Below are 26,564 nucleotides of genomic sequence, written 5' to 3' on the forward strand. Positions count from 1 at the left end.
GACAGATGGCCATCCAGCCTCTGTTTAAAAGTTTCCAAAGAAGGAGCCTCCACCACACTCTGGGGCAGAGAGTTCCACTGCTGAACGGCTCTCACAGTCAGGAAGTTCTTCCTCATGTTCAGATGGAATCTCCTTTCTTGTAGTTTGAAGCCATTGTTCCTTGTCCTAATTTCCATGGAAGCAGTAAACAAACTTCCTCCCTCCTCCCTGTGGGTTCCTCTCACATATTTATACATGGCTATCATATCTCCTCTCAGCCTTCTCTTTTTCAGGCTAAACATTCCCGGCTCCTTCAGCCGCTCCTCATAGGGCTTGTTCTCCAGACCTTTTATCATTTTAGTTGCTCTCCTCTGGACACATTCCAGCTTGTCAATCTCTCTTCACTTGTGGTGCCCAGAATTGGACACAATATTCCAGGTGTGGTCTAACCAAAGCAGAATAGAGAGGTAGCATTACTTCCCTAGATCTAGACACTATGCTCCTATTGATGCAGGCCAAAATCCCATTGGCTTTTTTTGCCGCCACATGACATTGTTGGCTCATGCTTAACTTGTTGTCCACAAGGACTCCTAGATCTTTTTCACACGTACTGCTCTCGAGACAGGCATTGTCCCCCATTCTGTTTGCATTTCGTTTTTTCTGCCTAAGTGGAAAGATACAGAATGAGGGATTATGCCTGTCTTGAGAGCAGTATAAGACTGGGCTGTTAGATGAACAGTCTAATATAGGTGTTTGTGTCCCTGGTAATATCCTTTGTTCATTCTTCTGTATTGTCCTGCATTCTTGGGAACACTAATTAATGTGGTGGATGGTCAGTTAGAAGTATAGCTGTAAGTATTCAAATGTTTAAATAGGAAATAGTTAGCCATATGGGTAATTGTGTGGTGTCCAATCAAGAGCATATAACTGGAAAGTCCTTTTTATTGTTATTCTTAGCGGAAGATCTTTTCGAGACTGTCAGTGATCGTGAACTAAGGCAAATCTTCGAAGGTCAAAACCGAATACACCTTGAAATAAAGCAACTCAACAGACAATTAAATATGATTCTGGATGAGCAGAGAAGATACGTCTCTTCATTAACAGATGAAATTTCCAAAAGAGCGACTGGTGTTCCAGGGCAGGTAGTGAAACACACTCCCTGATATGTGTGTCTTCCCCGCTGGTGTCACAATTCTTTTCTTTGCCATTCTTCAGCAAGACTATTGATGGAGTGTGTTTGTTTGTTTTTATTATTGAAGGTCTCCCAGCAAGGAATTGACATTTTTGTGAAGACGCAAGAGGAGGTCCTAAAACAAGTTGGTGAAATGAAGTAAGAGCAGCTAGTTAATTCTGATTTCTTATTCTGCGATATAGATACTAATGGGTTGCTGTGAGTTTTCCAGGCTTTATGGCCATGTTCCAGAAGCACACTCTCCTGATGTTTCATCCACATGTATGGCAGGCATCCACAGAGGTTGAGAGATCAGTTGGAAAATAGGCAAGTGAGGTTTATATGTCTGTGGAATGCCCAGGGTGGGAGAAAGAACTCTTGTCTGCTTGAAGCAAGTGCGAATTTTGCAATTGGCCACCTTGATTAGTATTTGATGGCCTTGTAGCTTCAAAGCCTGGCTGATTGCTGCATGGGGGACTCCTTTGTTTGGAGGTAGCCGGCCCTGATTGATTCATGTCTGGAATTTTCCTGGTTTTGAGTGTTGTTCTTTTTTACTGTCCTGATTTTAGAGTTTTTTTAAAAACTGGTTGCCAGATTTTGTTCATTTTCATGGTTTCCTCCTTTCTGTTGAAATTGTCCACATTCTTGTGGATTTCAATGGCTTCTCTGTGTAGTCTGACATGGTGGTTGTCAGAGTGGTCCAGCATTTCTGTGTTCTCACGTAATATGCTGTGTCCAGATTGGTTCATCAGGTGCCCTGCTATGACTGACTTCTCTGGTTGAATTAGTCTACACTGCCTTTCGTGTTCCTTGATTCATGTTTGGGCAGTGCTGCATTTGGTGGCCCTATGTAGACTTGTCCACTGCTTCATGGAATATAGTAGATTCCTGCAGAGGTGAGAGGATCCTACTTGTCCTTTGCTGAACGTAGCATTTGTTGGATTTTCTTATTGCATCTGTAGATAGTTAGTAGATAGTTTGTTTCTTCATCAGCTTCCCTATGCGGTCAGCGGTTCCCTTGATGTATGGTAAGAACACTTTTCCTCTGGGTGGATCTTTATCTTTACTCCCGTGGCTCGCTCTTGGTCTTGCAGCTCTTCTGATGTCTGTGGTGATTTAGATGGTTCAGTTCACCTTCGAGGAGGTGAGGTTTGCAGATTTTTTTTGCACGGTCTGCCAGGACTTTAATTGAGCTTCTTTTTTTTTTACTTGGATGATGGTTGGAGTTTTTATGTACGTATCTATTCGTTTGTGTACATTTTCTGTAAAAAACAAAAAACAAAAACAACCCTCTCACATCAGGACAGTATATAAGGAGTAACACTCAAAAATGAGGACAATTCCAGACATGAATCAATCAGGGCCAGCTAACACCTCCAAACAAAGGATCCCCTGAGGCATCAATCAGCCAGGCTTTGAAGCTGCAAGACCATTAAATGCTAATCAAGGTGGCCAATTGCAACATTCACACTTGCCTCAAACAGACAAGAGTTCTTTCTCCCACCCTGGACATTCCACAGATACATAAATCTGCCCTGCCTAGTTTCCAACAGACCCCCTCAACCTCTGAGGGTGCCTGCCATAGATGTGGGTGAAACATCAGGAGGGAATGCTTCTGAAACATGGCCATACAGCTGGGAAAACTCACAGCAACCCAGTGATCCCAGCCATCAAAGCCTTCGACAACACATTGATCCTATTGTTGGTATGAATTGTACAGATAACCAAAGAATAACAGAGGATTTTTCAAATAGCATTCCTCATTATAATTCTTCCTTATTCTTGGAGCCTTATTATCCTTTAGTTATTGTTTAAAAAATACTTCAAGTTTTTTTTAATCTTTTTGATTTAAGATTCCTTATCTTTTAATCCATATCCTAGTCAAGCAATCAAGTAAAATCTATTTACAGTGTACTGGTAATGCCTAAAAATACTTGTTTCACACTACAATGGGGTAAACAAAGGTCAGGTAAGGTTTTTTTTGTGATGCAGTAAAAGTTATCAAGTGTAAACCTTCAAAACCACCAGTCTTGTTAGTAGAATTATGGTTGACTGTGGAACATTGTTTGTCAATCTTAGAAGAGAGTTTGGGATGAGGATCAGTATCCATTCTAGCTACTTTATTTGCACTGCATAGTTCAGTCTTGCATATGTGTCTTATACTTGTACAGAATTAGATTCAGATCATTTTGGAGTTTAAATCAGGCCGTATTTCCTTTCTTCCTGCTAGATGTATTCCTTGTGGGTGCAAATCCCTTGTAGATGGGTGTAAGCACCTTCATTTTTTCTAATTTCTATATTAATGGGGACCTTATGGGGAAGATCTTAGAAAGTGTGTGAGTTTCTTGTGTCCTCCTCGTATTCATTTGTGGTCTTGAACAACACTAAACCTTGCAGTGTTGTGACTTGGGGTCTTTGTATAATGGTTCTGGACTGTGGTGTTTACCAATATTAATAGTTCGAGGACAGCTCCTTCAGTGTACCTAAGTAGGTCAGCTTTTATAGACTAAAGATTATGGAATGTACTTCTATTTCCACCCATGTTCTTTGGAGACAGCTTTCGTTTTAATATTCTTCACAAATCTTTGTAGTGGAAAAGTAAATTAGATTTCATTGTTAATATCAGAAGCCTGCCCTTTTAGTGACTACTTATTAAGGAAGCTTTTGCATAACATCATCTTAATATTTTCATCTTGAGATTAAAGAATGTCTTGTAGTGGATAAAAAAATAACAAAAACAAATGAACATCCCTCTGTCTTTTGGGTCAACCCTGGAAGGAAGAGACTTAATGTCTATGTAATTTTCCATGTCAAGATGTTTCCTAATCGCTTTATAAGAATAGACTTCTGACTGATGTAGTCAACTCGAGGAGGTTGGACTGCGTCTCTTTTAAAAAGAGCTTTATTGAACCCCGGGGCCCTCTTATCAACTGTTATTGTCTTTAAAACTTGTGGGTTTTTTATTTGTATCAAGTAGTAGTATTTTAAAGAGATTAGCCTTTTTAATTGACTTTTTATTTACTCTAATTGATGATATATATAATTATGTTATTCCTTGCAAACAGGTAATTTTATTTATTTATTTACAGCATTTTTACCCCGCCCTTCGCAGCTAACAAAGACAGCAATTCGATGCCAAAATCAGTAACACAGTATAAACCCATAAATACATACAGAATTAAAACAGTAGCGATTAATTATAACAAAATTATCATAACAGTCATTAAAAACAAACAAATTAAATATTTCCTGATTTGTATACAATGACAGTTAAATACTAATCGTGTGCATTCAGGGTAAACCTTGAATTCAGCTTTCAGTGGGGACCCCAATCCGTTTCTACTGAACCTTACAAAATCAGGAGGGCAGAGATTTGTTTTCGGTTTTTGGGTGCCGAAAGAAATGTTTTCTTTCAGCCCATTATTGGGAGTGGGGACTCCCCACCCAGGCTCCTCTTACCAGGGTTTGCCTCATCTTCATCTGGGGAGTTGAAGGGCTCCCTGACTGGGCATGAAGATTCATCGTCTTTGCTGCCAGTGGCCTTGCTCCGCAACCCGAAACATAGGCCCAAAGTGCCTGGGTCTGCCAGGGCCTGCAGCCAAGTGCTGAGTAAGGTGCGCTGCTTACTCAGCACTCGTGTGCAGGCCCGGTCGCTTTGGGCCTACGCACATGGCAATCAATCCCAAAAGCAGGTTTGGAGCCGGTACCCGCTCCCGCCTGCCTTTCGTATCAAGTTTATTTTCATTCCAGGAGGGCCCTTCCCTTTCTGTGCCATTCAAATGGATGGAACGAAACGAAAACACGAATCAAACGAATGATACAGATACCGGGCCCATGACTATTAAACACTCTCTGTCAAACAGGGAAGATGAAAAAGTAATTTTGATTTCAATACATTTTGAACTTTGATCACTGACTAATAATAATAATAATAATAATCTTTATTTGTTACCCCGCCACCATCTCCTCAATGGGGACTCGGAGCAGCTTACATGAGGCCAAGCCCAAATGACAATTACAATAAAGAAAACCAAAAACACAAACCGAAAGCGCAAACAATAAACAATAACATCATAGTTAAATAAAACACATGAATACATAACAATATGAAAAATAAAGGCACAATAATAATGGGCGGGCAACATGTAGTAATCAAGAGGACAAACTGATTAAAAGTAATTAAAACTAATTAAAAAGTTGGGCGAGATAAAAGACGGAAGCAGGTAATTTAATCTCTGCTGTTACAACATAACTTCCCCTTGATTTTTGGGATGGTTTAAGAACCACATTTTGTCAATTTTATGTACATTTCTTCATATAATTTCATTTTCTAAAAATCCTTCCATCTTTGTGTAGAAATAAAGCCTCTGACTTAAATCCAACAGGTAGTTCTAGTTAGAGTAGAAATATCAAATCAATTGTTAAAGAGTAAGTCAATACTTACGCAAACCTCACTGATCCAATGGGCTTACTTTGCTTGGAATTAGCAACTGGATTTGGACCACCTTTTTGGATTATAAATATTATGGAGTAATATCTTTAGAATGCCGACTATGTTATGTTTTTGGTCTTCAGTGATTGAATGTATTTTAGTTACTTAAATGTTGCAATTATGATTATTATATGGTTGAATAAGGAGCTTTGGTGAAGATTGCGGACAAAGGCAGTAAACAAAGAGTTGCAGTTAAACCACCTTTGTCCAAAGAAAGTTTGAACTAAATTTGGAACACGGGCATTGATTATTCTGTTAACGGAGAAGGGATTAAAGTCAGATGTTGATATTCTACTAATCCTCTTTGCAACTGGGAAGAGGCATCACAACAGGAGAAAATTATGAGAACATATTGATTAAGGGCCATGCTTGGTTCCATTATCCAATCAGTTTAGATTTGTAATATCACCGGTTACAATGTGTGCACTTTTTATGGCTTTAATTTTCTTTTCTGTAAGAGCAGAAAGGAGTTTATGCCAGGATAATACTCTGCATTGCCTTGATGCCTGCAGGAAATGAATTTGTCATGTCAAAGGTAATCGTGAGCCATAGGTCTTAAGTCTTCGGTTATCCCTAAAGCACAGTGAGGTTGTTGTTTTGCTGTCTTGAAGGAGATTTCAGTTTCTTTCAAATTATGATATTATTTAAAGCTTTGGAAGATTTGGATTCAAATCATTCAATTCATTCATCTGCTTATTTTTTTAAAAAGAGTAGAATTGTGCGCTTAGAGAGGGATTAAGACGCCAGTCTTATACAGGGACTTACTTTTGAAGACACAAAAAGTAGATTGGCTTGTGAGAGCTGAAATAATTTGCCAAATCAAATAGAACAATGTGGTTAAATTTGTTCCATTCTGACTATATCCCTGGAAAGTGTGTTTTCTCTTTTTGAAAGGCATGGTTTTCAAAGTAATAGCGATCCTGTTGGAGCGGTTTTCTCTTTGGTAGCATTCTTCAGACATGCAGGAGAAAGCTATGCTGGAGAGATGTAGTTGGCTGCAAGTCAGGACTGGGAATGTTTATACCTATGCCTTTGTGTGAGGCAGGTCTTGGACCAATTTTCAAAACTCAGTGATCATAGTTTACGGGACGTTGGTTGATTCACCTTTTTAATTGGTGCTTTGAATGAAATAGTATCAAGTGTAAGACAGAAGGAGAGACCAACTTAATCTGACCAAAGGCCGATCTAGCCCAGCAATTCTGTCCACTTAGAGGCTTATGGGGAAACTACAAGCAGGAGAGATCTAAGAGAGAGTCCTCTTGAAAGTAATTTCCTGCAACTGAGATACAGAGGTATACTGTGGTAGGTGTTGTCGAAGGCTTTCATGACCAGAATCACTGGGTTGCTGTGAGTTTTCCGGGCTGTATGGCCATGTTCCAGAAGGATTATCTCCTGACATTTCACCCACATCTATGGCAGGCATCCTCAGAGATTGTGAGTTCTGTTGAAAATGAGGAAAGTGGGATTTATATATCTGTGGAATGTCCAGGGTAGGAGAAAGAACTTTTGTCTGCTTGAGGCAAGTGTGAATGTTGCAATTGGCCACTTTGATTAGCATTTAATAGACTTGCAGCTTCAAAGTCTGGCTGATTGCTGCCTGGGGGAATCCTTTGTTTCTGGTATCCCTGTGCAATGAAGCATGGATAAATGGATCCTGTAAATCTTCGTCCCTCCAAGTTAGGAAAGCCAATTTATATTTCTTGCTGGCTGCTCTTACTTAGTGCACTATTGACTATGCTGGCTAGAGCTGATGAGATTTAAAGTCTAGCAACATTTGGAGAACCTACTGCTCTCAACTGAGAATCCTAAAGGGACAATTTAAGCAGGGTGCATTATGTTTTTATACTGATGTCAAAACACTTTTCCTAGATCTCTTCTCATTTTTCTTTGAACCCATGGGTCCTCTTAATTTTGGAGCACAAACAACCAATGGTGTCTATTCTCCAGTCTTTGAGAGACTTGAGAACCTTTCAGATTGACTTAAGGAGACCTACAAATAAAAGATTGAGGCAGCCAAGAGTTGCTGGTGCTGAGAACTGGTTTTTCTTTTTTCCTTCCAGGAATTCCATAGGAGAAGCCCTAAAGCAAGTCAATGGTATTCAGCATGCTGGGTCAGTTGGTGGCATCTATGAAACAACCCAGCACTTCAATGACATCAAGGATCATCTTCACGTCGTAAAGAGGGACATCGAACATCTAGTCCAGAGAAACGTGGTACTGTTTTCTGTGTCTAATGTTCAAGCAGTTCAGTGAGTCCACACGCTGCCATTCAGGGACTCCTGCAGCCTTGGGAATAGGTGTCAAAACATGTGCAGAGCAAATGGATCAGAGCTGCATGGTTGTTACTTTTATGGGTAGCTAGGTCTCCACACACTCCAGATCTAAATGTATACACTTCACCTGCAAAGAAATGGAAACTCCAGTTGGGGACAATTGTTCATTTTTACTGCTGAGTGATTTCTGTACTACTGACCTGGTGCATGATAGCATTGCCAGTTAGCATGTGTGCAGGAAGCAATATCAGCAATATGAGCAGGATGGAGCATCATAATGTGCTGCACTTTAACCTCATGGTTGAGCCACTCTTTTAGTCTTGCAAATCAACTCCAGAGTAGGCAGCATTGCACACATTTGTTTCACATCAGTGACTTAGAAAAGGAAGGAAAAACTCTCTTGAAATACAGATGGGTTGCTGCTGGGTTGTTCCAACACAATTTGCTATTAAGAGATGGATCCCCCCCCCCCCAACACACACACACACACCACCAGCTTTCAATAAGAGGACTATGTTTTGGATCCTAACTGGTGTTTTTTATTGCGAGGGCAATAGACTTGTTTAGGAATCATAGCTGGAAGAGCTCTTATGGGCCACCCAGTCCAACCTCCTAAGGAGGACCAAAATAGACCACCTAACATGCAAGTGTGTCTTCCCATAAAGGTAAAGAGCTAGGGAGTGAAGCAGAAATAGTGAGGACTACCTTCATGTAGTTACCTCACATCTGGAACCCTTTTATACTGCATGCTTTCACATTACATGCTCTATGATTCCACTTTAACTGCTGCATCTGCATCCCATAGAATCCTGGGGTTTGTATTTGGTGAGACACAGAGCTCTCTGGATGAGAATGCTAAATGTCCCTCTCTAAACTACAAATCTCATCTGTCCAGATGATATAAAGCAATTTGCACTATAATTTTATAGTATCAAAAGTCCCCCTGATTTGTTGATGTAAGGAAGAGGTTGCAGACTTGTCTCTTTCCCTTCCTTATCCATACTGCCAAATAACACATTGAAGTGCCAGGCAAATGCAAACTTTGACCTTCCAGGTGTTTTGGACTTCAACTCCCACAATTCCTAACAGCCTACTGGCTGTTAGGAATTGTGTGGGTTGGTCCAAAACATCTGGAAGGTCAAAGTTTGCTCATTCCTGCCCTATGTCATGGTAATCTCCTAGGCCTTTTAATGAAACCATCTCCAGGGAAAGGGGTGGAATTGACATGTCTGTGTTCTGGGATTCAGAGCCCTTCTGGATTTTGCCTTTAGAGGGCAACACATACTTCCTTACATTCTGGCAGGGGAGCTTCCAAAATTGGGGGTCAGTGTTCTGTTGTGTTGTCCAGATTTACCCTTTGGCAGCAGGGCTCTCTTTCCGCTGTATTATTGCATGTATCCCACTATCAGATTAGGTCTTGCGTTGTCTTATATGGAAGTACACTATAAATAACGCTAAAGAAATGCATACTGGGTTTCTTCCTGCTGAGAAATAATTTCTGCTGTCTTGTTTTGTAGCCATCAAACGAAAAGCCCAAATGTCCAGAGCTGCCACAGTTTCCATCTTGTTTATCTACGACACACTTCTTTGTATTTGTAGCAGTCCAAACATTATTGTTCATTGGTTACATCATGTATAGGTAAGCAGCTATTGTGAATGTTTTTGCAAAGCACTTCTGAGTCATTCCTTGCCTAGGAAATGCTATGGAATTCATGGAGTCACTATTTGTCAACTATAAGGGAATTTGAAGATGCATGTACACACACACACCATAGTGTGATAGTTGAATTGAATTAGTGGCCCACAAGTATGAAACAGTGCTCCAGAAGGAGGCATCAACAGGTGCAGAGAAACTTAAAATAACATTACAGTGGATGTAAAAATAATGAGCTTCTTAGTCACTGAAGGAATACTGATTCGTCTTGTCATCAATTATTAATTCATTTGTTCAGTTCATGTTCTGTCTTTCTTTTAAGAATGGGACTGAAAGTGACTCACAATCAAATAGAATAAATACAATGAAAGCATAGCAGAGATAACAGCATTGGTTTGCTGTGAGTTTTCTAGGCTGTATGGCCATGTTCCAGAAGCATTCTCTCCTGATGTTTCGCCCACATCTATGGCAGGCATCCTCAGAGGTTGAGGGATCTTTTGAAAGCTAGGCAAGTGGGGTTTATACATCTGTGGAATGTCCAGGGTGGGAGAAAGAACTCTTGTCTACTTGAGGCAAGTGTGAATGCTGCAATTGGCCATCTTGATTATCATTGAATGGCCTTGCAGCTTCCTGCTTGAGGGTCCTTTGTTGGGAAATGTTAGCGGGCCCTGATTGATTCTTGTCTGGAATTCTCCTGCCTTTGTGTGTTGCTTTTTATTTACTATCCTGATTTTAGAGGTTTTTTTTTAATACTGGTTGCCAGATTTTGTTCATTTTCATGGTTTCCTCCTTTCTGTTGAAATAGTCCAAATGCTTGCGGATTTCAGTGGCTTCTCTTGTAGTCTGACATGGTAGTTGTTGGAGTGGTCCAGTATTTCTGTGTTCTCAAATAAAATTCTGTGACTAGGTTGGTTCATCAGGTGCTCTGCTATGGCTGACTTCTCAGGTTTAGTCTGCAGTGCCTTTCATGTTCCTTGATTCGTGTTTGGGTGCTGCATTTGGTGGACCCTATGTAGACTTGTCTACAGCTGCATGGTATACAGCATTTTCAATTTAAAACACAATTTGAGAACATCTGTAATGAAAATAAAGCACATTTCTCATCCTTCTGCAACAAGTGAGGCCAGTTGCCAAAGTATACTGACCCAGGAAGGCCCCCCTCCCCTTGATGAAAATGTCTCCTTGTTTTCTAGAGCACTGCTGCTTAAACCAGGGGTCCAGACCTCAAATGGGGTTTTAGCATAATGTTGGGGTCCCAAAATTTGGCAACCTCGTGGCTGTTTTAGTCATTTACACGATTCTGTTGTGCAGTGTTTACAGTGGTCTCTGTAGAAGATGCTTCAGCTGTACTTCATAAAAAGAAAAAAAACAACTTGTTTAGTGAGCCTTGCAAGTGTTTATTTATTATCAGTTAATGTCTTGGGCCAAAAGGGGTCACAAATGGTAAAATCTAATAAGCCCTGCTCTACAGCACTGTTTCTCAACCCTCTCTTCTCCAGACTAAATGTGCCCTGCTCCCTAAGCTGCTCTTCATAGGGATTCATCGTTTCCAGGCTCTTTCCCAATTGAGTCTACCATTCTTCTTGAATTGTGCCCAGAACTGGACAAAGTATCTCCTCTCTTGAGAGGCGCTCCCTTCCAAGAGAGATACAGCTGACTGTTTTTAAGAAGGGTTTGTTCAGTTTCCAGTTTAGAATAGGTATTATGCATTCGATTTTTGCTACTGGGTTAACTTAAGCCAGTTTTATAAAAATCACAGTTTTATGATTTTCTTTACTTTGTACGAGGATTGAATGAAAAGTAATGCCTCCACCTTCGTAACTCCTCAACAGATGGCAGTACTGGTATGCGGCAGGTACTGGCTTGCTCAGTAGACTCTCCTTTACAGTTACATTTTGGCAGGAAGCCTTAGCATTGAACAGTTGTGTTGTTAAAGTGCGAATTATGGAACCCTGTGCAGACAGTCAGTCAATGTGACTTAAGCAATGTGCAGTCATTGAATTCTTGACAGCAGAAGGTGTCACCCCAAAGGAGATTCATCAGAGAATGCAAGCTGTTTTTGGTGATTGTGTTGATGTGAGTACTGTGTGTCATTGGGTGAGAAAGTTTAAAGATGCTGGGGTGGGAACATCTGACTTGCGTGACAAACAAAGAGTTGGATGTCCTATGGCAGCAGCCACTGAGTTTCACAAGCAAAAGGTTGACAAATTGTTTCAGGACGATCGTCGTAACACTCAGAGAAATTTCAAGCATAATCGGCATTTTACAAGAACATGTGGGTCACATTATTACTTTGCTTGGCTATTGGAAGATCTGTGCACGATGGGTACCCAGGATGCTGATGCCTGAAATGAAAGTGCACAGACTTGAAACTTCAGAGTCTGGCTTTCACCACAGTACGACATCCTCCATACAGTCCAGATTTAGCACTATTTGACTTCCATCTATTCCCGATAATGAAAGAAGATCTGCGGGGACATCATTATGCTTCGGATGAAGACCTCGAGAGAACTGTGAGACGCTGGTTGCGGAAACAAAGTGTCGACTTTTTCCGTGACAGCTTCAGAAAACTTGTTCATCGTTGGCAGAAATGTATCCAATTGTCTGGTGATTATGTGGAAAAGTGAATAGTGGTAGTTAAAGAGCACATTCTAATGATTATTTCTGCATTTGATTTATTAAAATATTCCCATCCAAAGCTAAGTAACGAAGGTGGAGGCATTACTTTTCATTCAACCCTTGTATTTGAAGCCACATGTGAAGGGAGTACTTTTGAAAGGCAGCTAAGAAATGCATAAAAACACATTTCATTTCATTTAACTAATTGATTTCTCTCTGTTTGCGTTTGTGCAGATCTCAGCAAGAAGCAGCAGCAAAGAAGTTTTTTTGATGACCAGTTTGCATTTCAGTAGGCATATGCAGAGCATTACGTGAGCTGCAAATGAGGGAAACTTTAGTGTTGAAAATGCTTCAATATTTTCAAATTATTGAGTTTTTGCTGCATACGTGGAATCTGGGATGAAAATGCAAAATTAACTATGAGAACTGTGGCAAAAAAGTCATAACTCTGTCCTTGAGTTTCCCAGAGAAGCTGGAATGAAGCCCCTTTCTCTACTGCCCCAGTACTTCCATGGAAGAATACTGTGAAAAGAGCTCACCCATATTACTTTATTATTATATTGTTTTTGGAAGGTGCGCTGGCCAGGAGGATGTACTGTCATGGCCTTGTTGCAGAACTGATTGGCACAATGGAGATCTTAAAACTGCATTGTTCTTTGGTTTTATGGAAAGATGTTGCCAAACTCTGGAGTTGCTATGAGGAAATTCAAGTTGTTTTAGGCCTGCCTTCCCTCGCTGAAAAATGAGCAGAAACATCAGCTACCAACAGAGACATTTGATTGAGAAGCAGTCCCTAAAACAATAGTTCAGTCTTCAATGGGGTTTTCTTTCGTAGAGGGAAAAATCTACAGGAAGTTGTAGTCCTTCCCAGCATGTTTTGATATAATTCTTTGTACTATTGACACTGATCATACTTTTGCGAAGGTGTCCTTTAACCTCTCTTCAAGGAAGAGATTTTAGCTTGCATGACTTCAGAATACACCTTGGTGAGAGTATGGCCTCTTGAAAATCAAAATATCTACTAAACATGGTTGCAAACTAAACAGACGTTGCATCAAACCTTTGAGAATGACGCTATCATCTCCAAAGCATTGTGTTCAATATCCCGGGAGCATTTCCTGAACACTTGACAGCGTTCTTACAAATTCTCCCTCCCCTAATCCTTCCTTACTCTCCTACTGCTAATCCTAGATCAGTATTGTATTCAAAAAGCCACAAGTATTTTGTCTGGCAGCCTTTTCCATGTAAAAATTCTTAGGGAGGTCCACTAATAGGAAATATTAATGAATCCCAGCCTTGTCTATAGCTGGTTACTTGTGCTGCCTTCAAGTTTACATGATCAAGGTATCCCATATCCTTAAATTAGATTCAGATGTGACTAGAACTCCTCTAAGTGGGGTATTTAGCAAAAGGCAACTGTACAGGTTCTCAACCCTGTCAGCTCCCCAAAGCCCCTGTTAATTGGGTCAGTGGTGAGGCATTCTGGGAGTTGTGGTCCAGTATCTGGAAGAGCCACAGTTTGGGAATGACTCTTCTACCACATTCAGTATTACGCGCATTGAAACCATTGTCCCTAACGACTTTGAGAAAGAAGAAATCTATGCAATGGAGACCTGGTTTTCAAAAATCCTTCCACAAATCCCAGCTATGACATTGGTAGCAATAGTACATCTGAAGGAAGGACCTGCTGCTTTGCAAATAGGGACAGATTAGCAAGGAGCGGCAGCAACAACAAAAACGTCAAATAGCTCATCCAGTTCCACACCAGCAAGATTTTATTTTTAGAAATGCCTTAGAAAAATGACAGTAGAAAATATAAAAAAAAGCTGTCATTGTAAGAATGTGCTGCTCAAGTGATTGTTAATATTGGATTTTTGGCCCTCGGCTTCCTCGCACCAGCACCAAAGAAAATGCCACCTTGAGCGTGGAAAGGGATTTTTCGGTGCTTTTAATTTTATAAGAGCTGATTCTATTGGCCCCCCACCTTTTGGGGGGGGGGGGAGTATATTTGGGGGAAATGGGAATCCCTGTGTAGATAACATTTTTATTTTGTTTTCAGTATGTCAATTTTCCCAGATGTGATGCTTTCAATTTGAATATTAAAATATTGAAGCAACCAATATTGTATCTTGTGTTCTAATCGGCTGAAACCAGGCTTCAAAGCAACTTATGGGCTGGAATTAATGCTACAGCTAGTAAGTAAATTTTATTAGGGTCGATGACCAGATCATAACAAGGGGACCCAGTCCCGCACATCCACGTCAAACCCAAGGGTATACTACACCTCGGCTTTGGTGCCGGAATACTAAAATATTGCAGCCTTGGCCTTTCATTTTAGTGGAAGAAATTCACGATAGTCTCCTTTCAAAAGGAAGCATTCTTCCAAGCAGATCTATCTTTCACCATGTTAGAAAAAAAATGCAGGGATTTCCTACCTAATCCTTTCCATGTCTGAACACCTACATGGGATAATTGTGACTAAGCCAGTTTAGTCTGACTCGAAATAGGTATATTAAGCAAGCACATTGTCTAATTTAAATATTTACATTTAAAACAGGCATGAGGGCCAGGCTTTAGCACAGCTGGTTAATCACCAACAGCAAGAAGATCACACCAATCAAAAGGTTGGCAGTTCGAAGCCCTGGGTCGGGATGGGCACCTTCAGCCCAGCTCACTGTCCACCTAAGCAGTTTGAAAACAGCTGTGAGCTGGGGGTAGAGAAATAAAGCATAATTTAAGCAGGGAGGTATTTTATGGCACCACAAAAATGAAGTACCAGAAAGTGCTGGCTATCAAAGAATGGTGGAAGTCAGTGATCAAGGACTCTTCATCATAGAGGATGGAGTGACAGCCCACCCCCTCGTGGCCGGAATCGAGTACAACCTCCAGGATGCCAAAGTTGGAGGAAAAATACCTCTATCTTTTGTCTGTCCTTTCTGTGTAACAGCATTGAATGTTTGTCAAGTATATGTTCTGTGATCAATCCTGAATCTCCTTCGGGGTGAGAAGGGAGGAATATAAATGCTGTAAATCAATAAGTGAAGTCCCAGTGCAAATTGGATTCCCATCAGATCATGATTCTAGGAATGCTTTCTTACTCTACAGAAGACTATTTGGAGTAGCACTTCTAACCGATCTGTGTATATTGTATACACATCTCTAAATTGCAGCAGATGTTGATAATACTGTAATAATATAAAATCAAGGTGTATTAAACCATGGTTGCATATGGTAGTACTGATAGCGATTGCTGAAAGTGAAGAAATAACACCTGCCAATAAATTCCATTTGTTATTTTGTGGAAATACTACTGAAGGGAATTGTATTGTCAACTTCTGTATGCTAAAAGCAAGTGGTTTCACAATTAAATATTTGAGTAAATGTGTATTTTAGCACCTGTTTACATTACTAATTTAGCAAGATTTATTGCAAGTGGGGAGGGTTGCAAGATCGTGCATCAGGGTTTCTCATTTCTACTTTGCATAATTTTAAAAGTATGTTAAAATACAAATCAGAAGATCCTAAAAGGTATGTTGATCAATTGAAATGCTATATGTCTCTGACATACATAATAATGCCTGACTTCTCACTGGAGGGAAGGATATTGGAGGCAAAGATGAAGTACTTTGGCCACATAATGAGAAGACAGGAAAGACTGGAGAAGATAATGGTGCTGGGGGAAGTGGAAGAAAAAAGGAAGAGGGGCTGACCAAGGGCAAGATGGATGGATGGTACCTTTGAAGTGACTGTCTTGACCTTGAAGGAGCTGGGGGTGGCCACAGCCATCAGGGAGCTCTGATGTGGGCTGGTCCATGAAGTTGCAAAGTGCCAGAAATGACTGAACGAATAAATAACATGTCTCTGACAAGGAATCTCTGATTGACAAGTAGTTCCCCAAGTTTTAAAAGGTAGTAACTACTCTTCTTAAAGAGAATATTCAAAGTTTCTGCAACATGCACGTAATGAATACTGCCCTGTGACTTGATATCTGCTAGCCCACAACTTTGTGTTCTAAATGCTTACAACTTGTGTGTCCCTGTGCTTTCTAGCTATTTTTTTTCTTTAGGGGGAGAATTTCCTAGTATTTAATGTTTGGGACATAAAGCAAAGCAAAACTAATAAGGAATCATTTTCACCCAAGATGCAATCTTATGTCGAAAGGAAAGTTCACATCTGCTGATGAACAAGTGATATGTTTAGATTACTGAACATCCTGTACTATTTTTTTAAAGGAGCAGGGTGTGCTTTAATTAGAAAGGTACTAAAGTGCATTAAAGGATTAGCCAAGGATGACTCCTCCCATATGTTCAGTAGCATTGTGGCGCTGTGCAGTAACCCATTTGCACAGAAATGATGGGAATGGTTATTAAAGCTGTACCCAAAGATTGTTAGGATATTTTCTATTAATATCCCACAAACACTATACTAGAACAAAATCTCCCTGTCTCAAAGAAATTATATGTAGATAGGCTACAAAGCCTTGTAGAAATTCCTATTAGTCATATACTAAATTTCACTCAAATCATGCATATACACCTACATAAAGGTTTACAGATTGGTGCTATTATGAACCTAGAAGTAAAATTGGCTACTTATGTGGTCATGAGGTATCTTCCAAGTGCCCTCCAAACCTGCATGCATTTCTATGATCATGTTTAGTTTGTAAGTCTTTTTCAGCCAACTGCTTTGAGCAATGGACTATGACTGCCACTAGTGTTCGATTCTCTGCTCAGCCAGGGAAACCCACTTGGTCATATTGGGCAAATCACACATTCTTGGCGTCAGAAAACTCCATATAGAATAATACAGTTGGAAGAGACCTTGTGGGCCATCCAGTCCAACCCCCTTCCAAGAAGCAGGAAAATTGCATTCAAAGCACCCCTGACAGATGGACATCCAAAGAAGAAGCCTCCATCACACTCCAGGGCAGAGAGTCCCACTGTTGAACAGCTCTGTTCAGGTGGAATCTCCTTTCCTGTAGTTTGTAGCCATTGCTCAGTGTCCTAGTCTCCAGGGCAGCGGAAAACAAGCTTGCACCCTCCTCCCTATGACTTCCCCTATTTATATATGGCCATCATCATGTCTCCTCTCAGCTTTCCCTTCAGCAGGTTAAACATGCCCAGCACTTTAAACCATTCCTCATAGGGCTTGTTCTCCAGACCCTTGATCATTTCAGTCACCCTCTGAACACATTCCAGCTTGTCAACATCCCCCTTCAATTTTGGTGATCTTAGTAATGCTTGCTAAGGTCAGGAGATTTCTGCTTTTTTTCCACTCATGGCACACCCTGATCACTGTTTCTGATCTCCTTCTGAACACAGAGTCTTGCCACTGTGGACAGTACTTATTGTTTTCACTCATGGACGTTGCCCTTTTGAAGCTTGGAATCATTGTGTTGAATGAGAACTTGCCATGAAATTATTGTTGTATATTGTAATCAGCAGCTGGCGGTTTCCATGTCAGTGGAGAAAAGAAATTCATGCCACATTTTAGTTAAATTGAAAGGAGCTCTCCAAGGTAGTAGTGCAAGATTCAGAAATTCAGAGAACTTTGAAGCTTGGATACATCAATCCATTGATAAGAGCTGTCACTCACCACCGATAGGCCACTAACATTTGCTTAAAGACATCTTAACAAAGGAAGATATATTAACTTCTGCAGTGGCTTGTTCTGCAGCCAGAAAAAAATCCATACCATTAGCGAAGTTCATCTCACTCATTAGCTTAGGGCTTTTTCTTATAATTTGAAATCTATAACAGTGAAAAATAAGCTTGCTCTGCCAATATAGGACTACTCTTTCAGTGTTTTAAGACTCATACATTGCAATTGTGAAAACTTATCTAGCTCCTTCAGTTATTCCTCATAGAAACCTTGTTTCTAGCCGCTTTGACATCTGTTGTCCTCTCCTGGATATGCTCCACTTTGTTGATTTTTTTTTTTGTCGTGTCAGGAGTGACTTGAGAAATTGCAAGTCACTTCTGGTGTGAGAGAATTGGCCGTCTGCAAGGACGTTGCCCAGGGGATGCCCAGATGATTTGATGTTTTTATCATCCTTTTGGGAGGCTTCTCTCATGTCCCCGCATGAGAAGCTGGAGCTGATAGGGGGAGCTCATCCGCCTCTCCCCAGATTTGAACCTGCAACCTGTCAGTCTTCAGTCCTGCCGGCACAGGGGTTTAACCCACTGTGCCACGGATAGCCTTCCTAAATTGGGCCAAGACCTGAACGTAGCCTGCCAGTGGTGACCTCGTACCACTATTTCTCTTCATCTGGGTCCTATTGTTTTGTTAATGTGCCTATAATTGTATATGACAGTTTAGCTGTTACAGTGTAGAATCCGTTCAGTTTTATGCATTGGTATCACAATTTTGTGAATTTTAGAATTTTTTTAACATTGTACGTTGTTGTTTATTCATTCTGTTGCTTCCAACTCTTTGTGACCTCATGGACCAGCCCACGCCAGCACTCCCTGTCAGCTGTGGCCACCCCCAACTCCTTCAAGGTGAAGCAGGTCACTTCAAGGATACCATCCATCCATCTTGCCCTTGGTTGGCTCCTCTTCCTTTTCCCTTCCATTTCCCCCAGCATCATTGTCTTCTCTAAGCTTTCCTGTTTTCGCATGATGTGGCCAAAGTACTTATCTTTGCCTCTAATATCCTTCCCTCCAGTGAGCAGTCGGGCTTTATTTCCTTGAGGATGGACTGGTTGGATCTTCTTGCAGTCCAAGGCACTCTCAAAACCTCAGTTCAAAAGCATCTATCTTCCTTCGCTCAGCATTCCTTATGGTCCAGCTCTCGCATTGTTTACTAAGGGGAATACCATTGCTTTAACTATGCAGACCTTTGTTTCCAGTGTGATGTCTCTACTCTTCACTATTTTATCAAGATTTGTCATTGCTTTCCTCCCAAGAAGGAAACGTCTTCTGATTTCCTGGCTGCAGTCTGCGTCTGCAGTAATCTTCACACCTAGAAATACAAAATCTGTCACTGCCTCCACCTTTTCTCCCTCTATTTGCCAGTTATCAGTTAGTCTGGTTGCCATCACCTTGGTTTTTTTTATGTTTAAGTGCAACCCAGCTTTTGCACTTTCTTCTTTCACCTTGGTTAGAAGGCTCCTCAGCTCCTCTTCGCTTTCAACCATCAGAGTGGTATCATCTACATATCTAAGGTTGTTAATATTTCTTCCAGCAGTTTTAAGTCCGACCTTGGATTTATCAAGCCCTGCACATCACATGATATGTTCTGCATACAAGTTGAATAGGTAGGGTGAAAGTATACAGACCTGTCAAACTCCTTTTCCAATCTTGAACCAGTCTGTTGTTCCATGGCCTGTTCTTATATTTCACATTACAAACTAGTTTTACTTCTTCCTATCAATTTCTTCCTACCAGTTTTCCACTCTGTCCAGGTTTCACACCAGTACATTGAAACTGGAAGTACAGTGACATGGATGATTCAAATAACAGTATTCCAATGTACATGAATTTTCCAGCTGCCATCTGCAATCCATCTAAGCACTTGAAAGAGCACATCAGACTGAAATCCGGTGCCCTATGGGATATAACAATGTTAATGGATAAAAAGATAGATTCCTCTTTAATGAAGAATCCTATCATTCCGTCTGCTACCTCTTTGGTTCCCGTCTAGCCAACATGATTTGCTGACCCATTTCACAACATGGATGTAATCAACTGGATCCTACCACTTAACCAGAGCAACATTACCATCAAGTAGACTAGACTCTATTCCCTTATTTGTGCCTCTCTCTCTCAAAACAAAGAAAAACCAACATTGTCTTAATATCTATCGTGACTCTTTTTTTTAAAAAAAATGGAAATTGGCTTAAGGTATTAATATAAAAAGTAGGTAGCTGCATCTAATGATTTTTTCCTCTGAGTAATCTGAACCATCTGCCTCTGGATACTAAGGACTTCACTGCCTTAATCCAGATTATGGCTGACAAACTGTTTTTGGCATACAGTTTTCGCTAGCACGGTGCCCTTCACCAGCTTCTCCAGGACTGTAGGAAATTCCATTTGCCGACTAGTTTATTATTTTCTTTCGTGGGGGTGTTTTCCCCTGTTTATCAGTCGTATTCCAAATTTGTTGTTCAGTGTGCGAGGAGGGCATTTTTGAGGGCAAAAGAAGAAGAAAATGGCTTTCCTAATGAAAAGTATGCTGAGCAACCAGGTGAAAAATTTGGGACTTGGAGGAGGGGGAGAAGAAAAAACGGAGGAAGCCGCTCCTAGCGACCCAGCTGCTGCGGCTGGAATGACCAGGGAAGAGTATGAGGAGTACCAGAAGCAAGTCATCGAAGAGAAGTAAGTGCACTGCCCCATATTGACTGCACGTAACCAATTCAGACTGTCGCAGTTCACAAGGGACTAAAACTACAGGGAGGATATGGGGGCCTTCTCCATGCTATTGACTCTCAAGGAGCTTCTATGATTTCCCCCTCCAATTAAAATGACCTTGCATTTATATTTTCTTTCAGCAGATTCTTAGGAAAGGGAGACATAACTAGGCTATCCCAGATACTTTCTCTATAACGAATGAAAAATATGATATATTTGTTCTTAATGTTTCACGCTGTCTCTAGAACAGTGTTTCTCAACCTTCCTTGATGCAGTTCCTCATGTTGTGATGACCCCCAGCCATAAAATTATTTTCATTGCCACTTCACAATTGTAATTTTTCTACTGTTATGAATTGTAATGTAAATATCTGATATACAGGATGTATTTTCATTCACTGGACTAAATTGGGCACAAATATCTGATGCAACCAAATCTGAATACTGGTGGGGTTGTGGGGAGGATGGTTTGTCATTTGGGAGTTGTAGTTGCTGGGAATTTTAGTTCATCTAGAATTAAAGAGCATTCTAAATTCTACCAACATTGGAACCAATCTTGGAACAAAGAACTCCCATGACTAACAAAAAATACTGGAAGGGTTTGGTGGACATTGACCTTGAGTTTTGGAGTTGTAGTTCACCTACATCCAGAGAGCACTGTGAACTCAAATGATGATAGATCTGGACCAAACATGGCATGAAAACTCAATATGCACAAATGTGAATACTGGTAGAGTTGGGGGAAATAGACCTTGACATTTGGGAGTTGTAGTTGCTGGGATTTATAGCTCACCTAAAATCAAAGAGCATTCTGAACCCCACCAAGGATAGAATTGGGCCAAACTTTCCATAAAGAACCCCCATGAACAACAGAAAATACTGTGTTTTCTGATGCTCTTTGGCACCCCCTGTGACCCCCGCCCCCAGGCAGAGGCAGCCCTAGGTAATTTTCAACTGTAAGCAAACAGTAATTTTCCACCCCCACCCCCCCCCCCCCTTAACCAATCACTGATATATATTTTCTGTTCGTTGTGGGAGTTCTGTGTGCCATATTTGGTTCAATTCCATCATTGGTGGAGTTCAGAATGCTCATTGATTGTAGGTGAACTATACATCCCAGTAACTACAACTCGCATAGGTCAAGGTCTATTTCCCCCCAAGAGCGCCTCAAGAGCACCCCTGGGCAAAATCAACTATACTGCGAAGGCTTACTTTGCGTAATGGGTTGAGCTGCCCCTGCCCCCAGGGGTCCCGACCCCCAGGCTGAGAAACACTGCTCTAGAATATACTTTCTGCAAATAGTTTCCATGGGTAAATTTTGTCTTCTTCCTCACACAGATAGTTCTTCAAACTTTACTTCTGTAAACTGAATTAATTGTGTAAAGCTTTGGCTAGTGCTCCATGTTATATGAGCTTGCTTAAATTGTATAGATTGCTTAAGTTGACCTCGTTTGCCCTCAAAATTCAAGGCCCTTATCCAAAAAACAAAAACAAAACATGAAGGTGTCTTTCTTTTCTTTTACCATTTTTTTATAAATGATAATTGCAAGCATTGTTGTTTTCCAACCCGTCTAATAACTCTATGTTTGTTTAAAAAGCAATTGCTAGTTTTCAAGTTGTATACACATGTTTTTTCCCCTTAGAGTTGATTTCCAAATAATTCTAATAATATGAATAACCTATGTGTCAGACAATGCAGAACATCACAAAAAGATGCCATAAAAATATTACTACCCAGCACTAATAGTACGGCCACAAAAGCAATTGTATTTTCAAATCTCCACTACATCATTTCACTAATGATCAATTACATAATGGTCGGCTAAATCCCACATCTAAGATGATTATGGGTGAAAGGTTAATGACCTATGGAATTTAAGACATGCTGGGGCTATATTTAGAAGTAGCTGGTTTGTGACGTGGACTTGGGAACGTATAGCATCTGAAGTGCAACTTTTTCATATTTGAAACTCAATTGATAGTAATGATGTTTCTGGGGTGGCATTCATTCAAAACCTGGAATGCGCAGACTCCGCATATAATGAGGATTCCTTTCAATAATGCCTGTAATAATGCAATTGCATTCAAAGCTAAATAGTGTTTCCTCTAAGCAGAAACCAGAATTAATGTGCTTTTCAAGACTGGAATTAAACCTATAGAAAAGTAAACAGTTGTTACATAAATGGTTGATGAAAACAAGGGTACATGAAGATAGATGCAACCCCCCCTTGTCTCCTGATAATACCCCAGTTTTATAGCTGCACAGACTGAGTTTCACAAAGGTGAAATTACATGCCAAAGGTCATCCAATGACTCAGTGGCTCAGGCAGATTAAATCCCATGTGACCCTCCTATTTTCCATTTGTTTTCCTTATTTTGTGTATTTCCTACATTTGTCAGTGCTCAAAGTGTATCAATCAAGACAAAAATTAGAGAAGTGTGCAAACGTTTAACAAGAGGGAAAAGCCTCAAATAGTATATAACCCAGTGATAATGAGTGTTATCTGGAAACAGAAGTGACACAATTAAAACACAAAAAGCCTAACTGAAGCTGTAGCCAGACTAGAACAGTGGCTCCCAGCCATTTTTTGACCAAGGACTACTTGACCAGGGACCACTTTGAACAGCGACCTCTCTCCAACATTAGTACCAAAAGAGTTACGAATCAGTTTTTGGTCAATTTTAGATTTGGTTTGGGGTGCTGATTCAGAAAATTGCATTGGATAGACCATATCAGCTCTAGTTTCTGATACAGAACATATGCCATGGTAGCAATAGGAGTGGCAGGCAGCATGAAAGGAGCAGAAATAAAATAAAATGAAATGAAATAAAGAGGAAGGAGGCTCACAGACCAGATTTTCATCCTCACAGCCCACTGATGGTCCACGACCCACAGGTTAAGAACCACTGCTCTAGAACTAGAGCAGTTTGACCCCACATTACCTGCCATGGCTCAATGCTAAGCAATTCTAGGAACTGTAATTTTGTGAGATATTTACCCTTCTCTGTCAGAGAGCTCTGGTGCCATGATGAACTACAAATCCCAGGGTTCCATAGGATGAAGCTACGAACTGTTGTAAATCTACAGTGTTGGGTGGTGTCTGAGGGTGCATCTACACTGTAGAATTAACACAATTTGATATTACTTTAACTGCTATGAGCCATTATTATGGACTCATGGGAGATGAAGTTTGGTGATCCACTAGTTCTCTTTGGCAGGTAAGGCTAAGGATCTTGTAAAACTATACCTCTCAGGATTCCATAGCATTGAGCCATGGCAATTAAAGGAGTATGAAACTGCACCAATTCTATAGTGTAGATGTACTCTGTGTATCACATTGATGAGTATTTCACACCTCTATTCATTTCAATCACTGAACTATTATTGAGTGACTTAGGTATATGCACATTGCCATATCATGGAGAACTAACCTTTTGGGACTACAACAAAAATATTTATGTGGCAGGGGGAGTTTGGGAGTTGCAGTCCCAAAAGTGACCTTTCCAAGATATGGTGCAGCATCTAGTGTCCAATAGAGACCAAACAGATGCCACAAGGAATTCCCATCTCACCAGATAGTGTTCATTAGTAGTCTGCAAAGGCAAGGAACCTGTGACCTCAGCCTAGTTGCAAACTCTGCTTGCTTTGCCTCCAGTTCCATCCATCAATGGCTTGTGGCCCATAACAGAATATTCCAGACCATGGAAAGCTTTCCTACTTCAAAACACTGCCTCCAAACATGCAAGTGTAGATCAACAATGGGAAATGTGTCATCCTCCACATGCTATTGGTCTCTGGTTTTCATTAGCCAATGGTAAGGAATGATGGGAGTTCTATTTAAACAACTTCTAGAAGGCTAGATGGTCCCCATCCTTGGTTTAAAATAGTAAACCAAATGTATGTTATTTGCTTTGTGCACCAAAGAAGAGCATGATATGATATGTACTGATTCTCAAGAGGGAAGTGATCTGGGTTCAACATGTTAAAAATCACTAAGCACAAGGGCAACCAGATGGAAGAGGAAAGGTGCATCTACGGTGTAGAATTAATCCAGTTTGACATTGTTTTAGGTGCCATGGTTTAATGCTACGCAGTCCTTATAAGTACAATTTTGGCACTTTTTGCTTTGAATGCGATTTTCCTGCTTCTTGGCAGGGGGTTGGACTGGATGGCCCATGAAGTCTCTTCCAACTCTATGATTCTATGAGGAGGCTAAAGGCCTTGTGAAACTACAAAGCCCATGATTCTAAAGCATTGAGGCATAGCAGTTAAAGTGGTGTCAAACTGCATTAATTCTGCAGAGCAGCTACACCCAAAAAGATATAATATACCGTACTTCTCAATCTTACTTCCCTATTTATTTACTTTTATTCCATTTATCACAGATATCATTTGCTCAGGAAGAGCAATAGGCTAAAATAGATCTTCTTGCCCATAGGATTGAATACATGTTGAAACCCTGACTTGTGTCAAATTAAAAACACTTTATGGCTTTGTCCAAAAATGTGTATTCTAGCAATTATATCAACCTTGATATTTAGTATTATTTCCTGTAATTTGGAAGCCTTTCATAATCTGAGGTCATCAGCTCTGCTATGACTTAACCTGTGTAGAAACATGTCTGGCCCTTGGTCATATGTAGTGAACAGGGCTATTGAGAAGTTAAAGCAGAAGAAAGAAATGCTCCTTTGCCCAATCTTAACATTACACATGGAGTACACTATGGCCTTTTACATGTCACAGATGAAGTCTAGATACCTTTCCAAGTAACATCCAAGTGTGTACAAGGTGGCAAAATTGATTAATGGGGTCAAACACATAAGCCAAGAAAGGCTGCAGGAGTTTGCTTTTGCCTGAGCCTTCTGAGATGGGCAATATTCTGCCCACTTCTCTCTACCCCAGCTAATTTATTGGATTGCAAACTGCTTTAGGACTTTGACCTCAGACATAAAGCAGAAACAGTTATAGGAGTGGGGCAGAATGCAAATTGTATCCCTTGCACTAAAGGACATGTGTTAAAATCAAGACTCAAGGGTAGAATCCAGCCATTTTATGTGGCCCTCTGGATGCTGAACTACTCTTATCATCGGCACCATGACTAGAGCTGATGGGAGTTGTGATACAGGCTACAGTTTGTTCTGTTTGGTCAGGATAGCAGAGTTTGTATTGAGATACGAGTCTTGTGATATGATATCTGACTTTAAGATGCCCTTTAACCTTTCCCTAACCTCACAGCCTCAAGTGCTGCAATTCATAATCACATGGCAAATAATCAAAAGGATGGGAGTTGTTGATAACTAACATCTGGGGACTCAAATTGGGCAAAAGCTAAATAGCACTGACTATGCTAAAAATTACAGTTAGCCCTCTTTTTATTCATGGATTCTCTGTCCATGGATTCAATGGGCCTTTGAAGACAACCAAAAGGCTGATGTGGCTCTCAATGAAAAGTGTCAGTGGGCTGGGCAAGAAGTCTTTCCTATATTTACTGTGACCAGTTAGTGTTGCCTTTGAAGGCAACTAAAATTTCTGGGGTTCAAAATCCCCCCTCCCCCCGAGAAAACTGCTTTTGTTATAGACACCATATCAAGGACTGTAGCTGTAAACCCAGTCCCTTGAAAGAGTTGCACCTGAGCAAAAGGGTTTGTGCAAATGGGATTGGAGGGGTCAGAAGAGAACTGAGCACTTCAGAAATATTCTTATAGTAGAACTCCTGACACCCAAAGACTACGCCCCTGTGAAGGAAATGAAGTAGAAACAATAGAACACATTTTATAGAAGTGCCGCTATTATACAGTGCAAGATAGCCAACTTTTATATCCAATTTTGTCCCACATGACCAGCCATCCCCTGCAAGGGATTGTTAGGTATCTTTTAGAGGACAAGTGCCACAGGGTGACCCCTATAGTGGCAAATTTCTCACAGTGGCAACAAGGCTGAGAAAGAAACTAACCTCGGATAGGGGTATTACTTGAAACTATATATATTAATTTTGGATGATGAGATGGGATAATTTTTAATGACT

General features: G+C 40.6%; 2 protein-coding genes across 2 annotated transcripts in view; both read left to right on the plus strand.

The window, feature by feature from the left end:
• Nucleotides 1–14,308, plus strand: part of LMAN1 (lectin, mannose binding 1) — a 34,412-nt gene extending 20,104 nt beyond the window's left edge. Inside the window, exons 9-13 of the mRNA XM_060761346.2 lie at nucleotides 937–1,121; nucleotides 1,239–1,309; nucleotides 7,703–7,856; nucleotides 9,433–9,554; nucleotides 12,423–14,308. Of these exons, the coding sequence (XP_060617329.2) occupies nucleotides 937–1,121; nucleotides 1,239–1,309; nucleotides 7,703–7,856; nucleotides 9,433–9,554; nucleotides 12,423–12,459 (569 nt within the window). The 3' untranslated portion in view covers nucleotides 12,460–14,308. The remainder of the gene's footprint in view (nucleotides 1–936; nucleotides 1,122–1,238; nucleotides 1,310–7,702; nucleotides 7,857–9,432; nucleotides 9,555–12,422) is intronic.
• A 5,790-nt stretch (nucleotides 14,309–20,098) lies between these two features.
• CPLX4 (complexin 4) overlaps nucleotides 20,099–26,564 on the plus strand; it is a 59,491-nt gene continuing 53,025 nt past the window's right edge. Inside the window, exon 1 of the mRNA XM_060760796.2 lies at nucleotides 20,099–20,506. Coding sequence (XP_060616779.1) covers nucleotides 20,340–20,506 — 167 coding nt within the window. The 5' untranslated portion in view covers nucleotides 20,099–20,339. The remainder of the gene's footprint in view (nucleotides 20,507–26,564) is intronic.

This window comes from Anolis sagrei, chromosome 2, assembly GCF_037176765.1.
Source record: "Anolis sagrei isolate rAnoSag1 chromosome 2, rAnoSag1.mat, whole genome shotgun sequence".
Lineage (NCBI taxonomy): Eukaryota > Metazoa > Chordata > Lepidosauria > Squamata > Dactyloidae > Anolis > Anolis sagrei.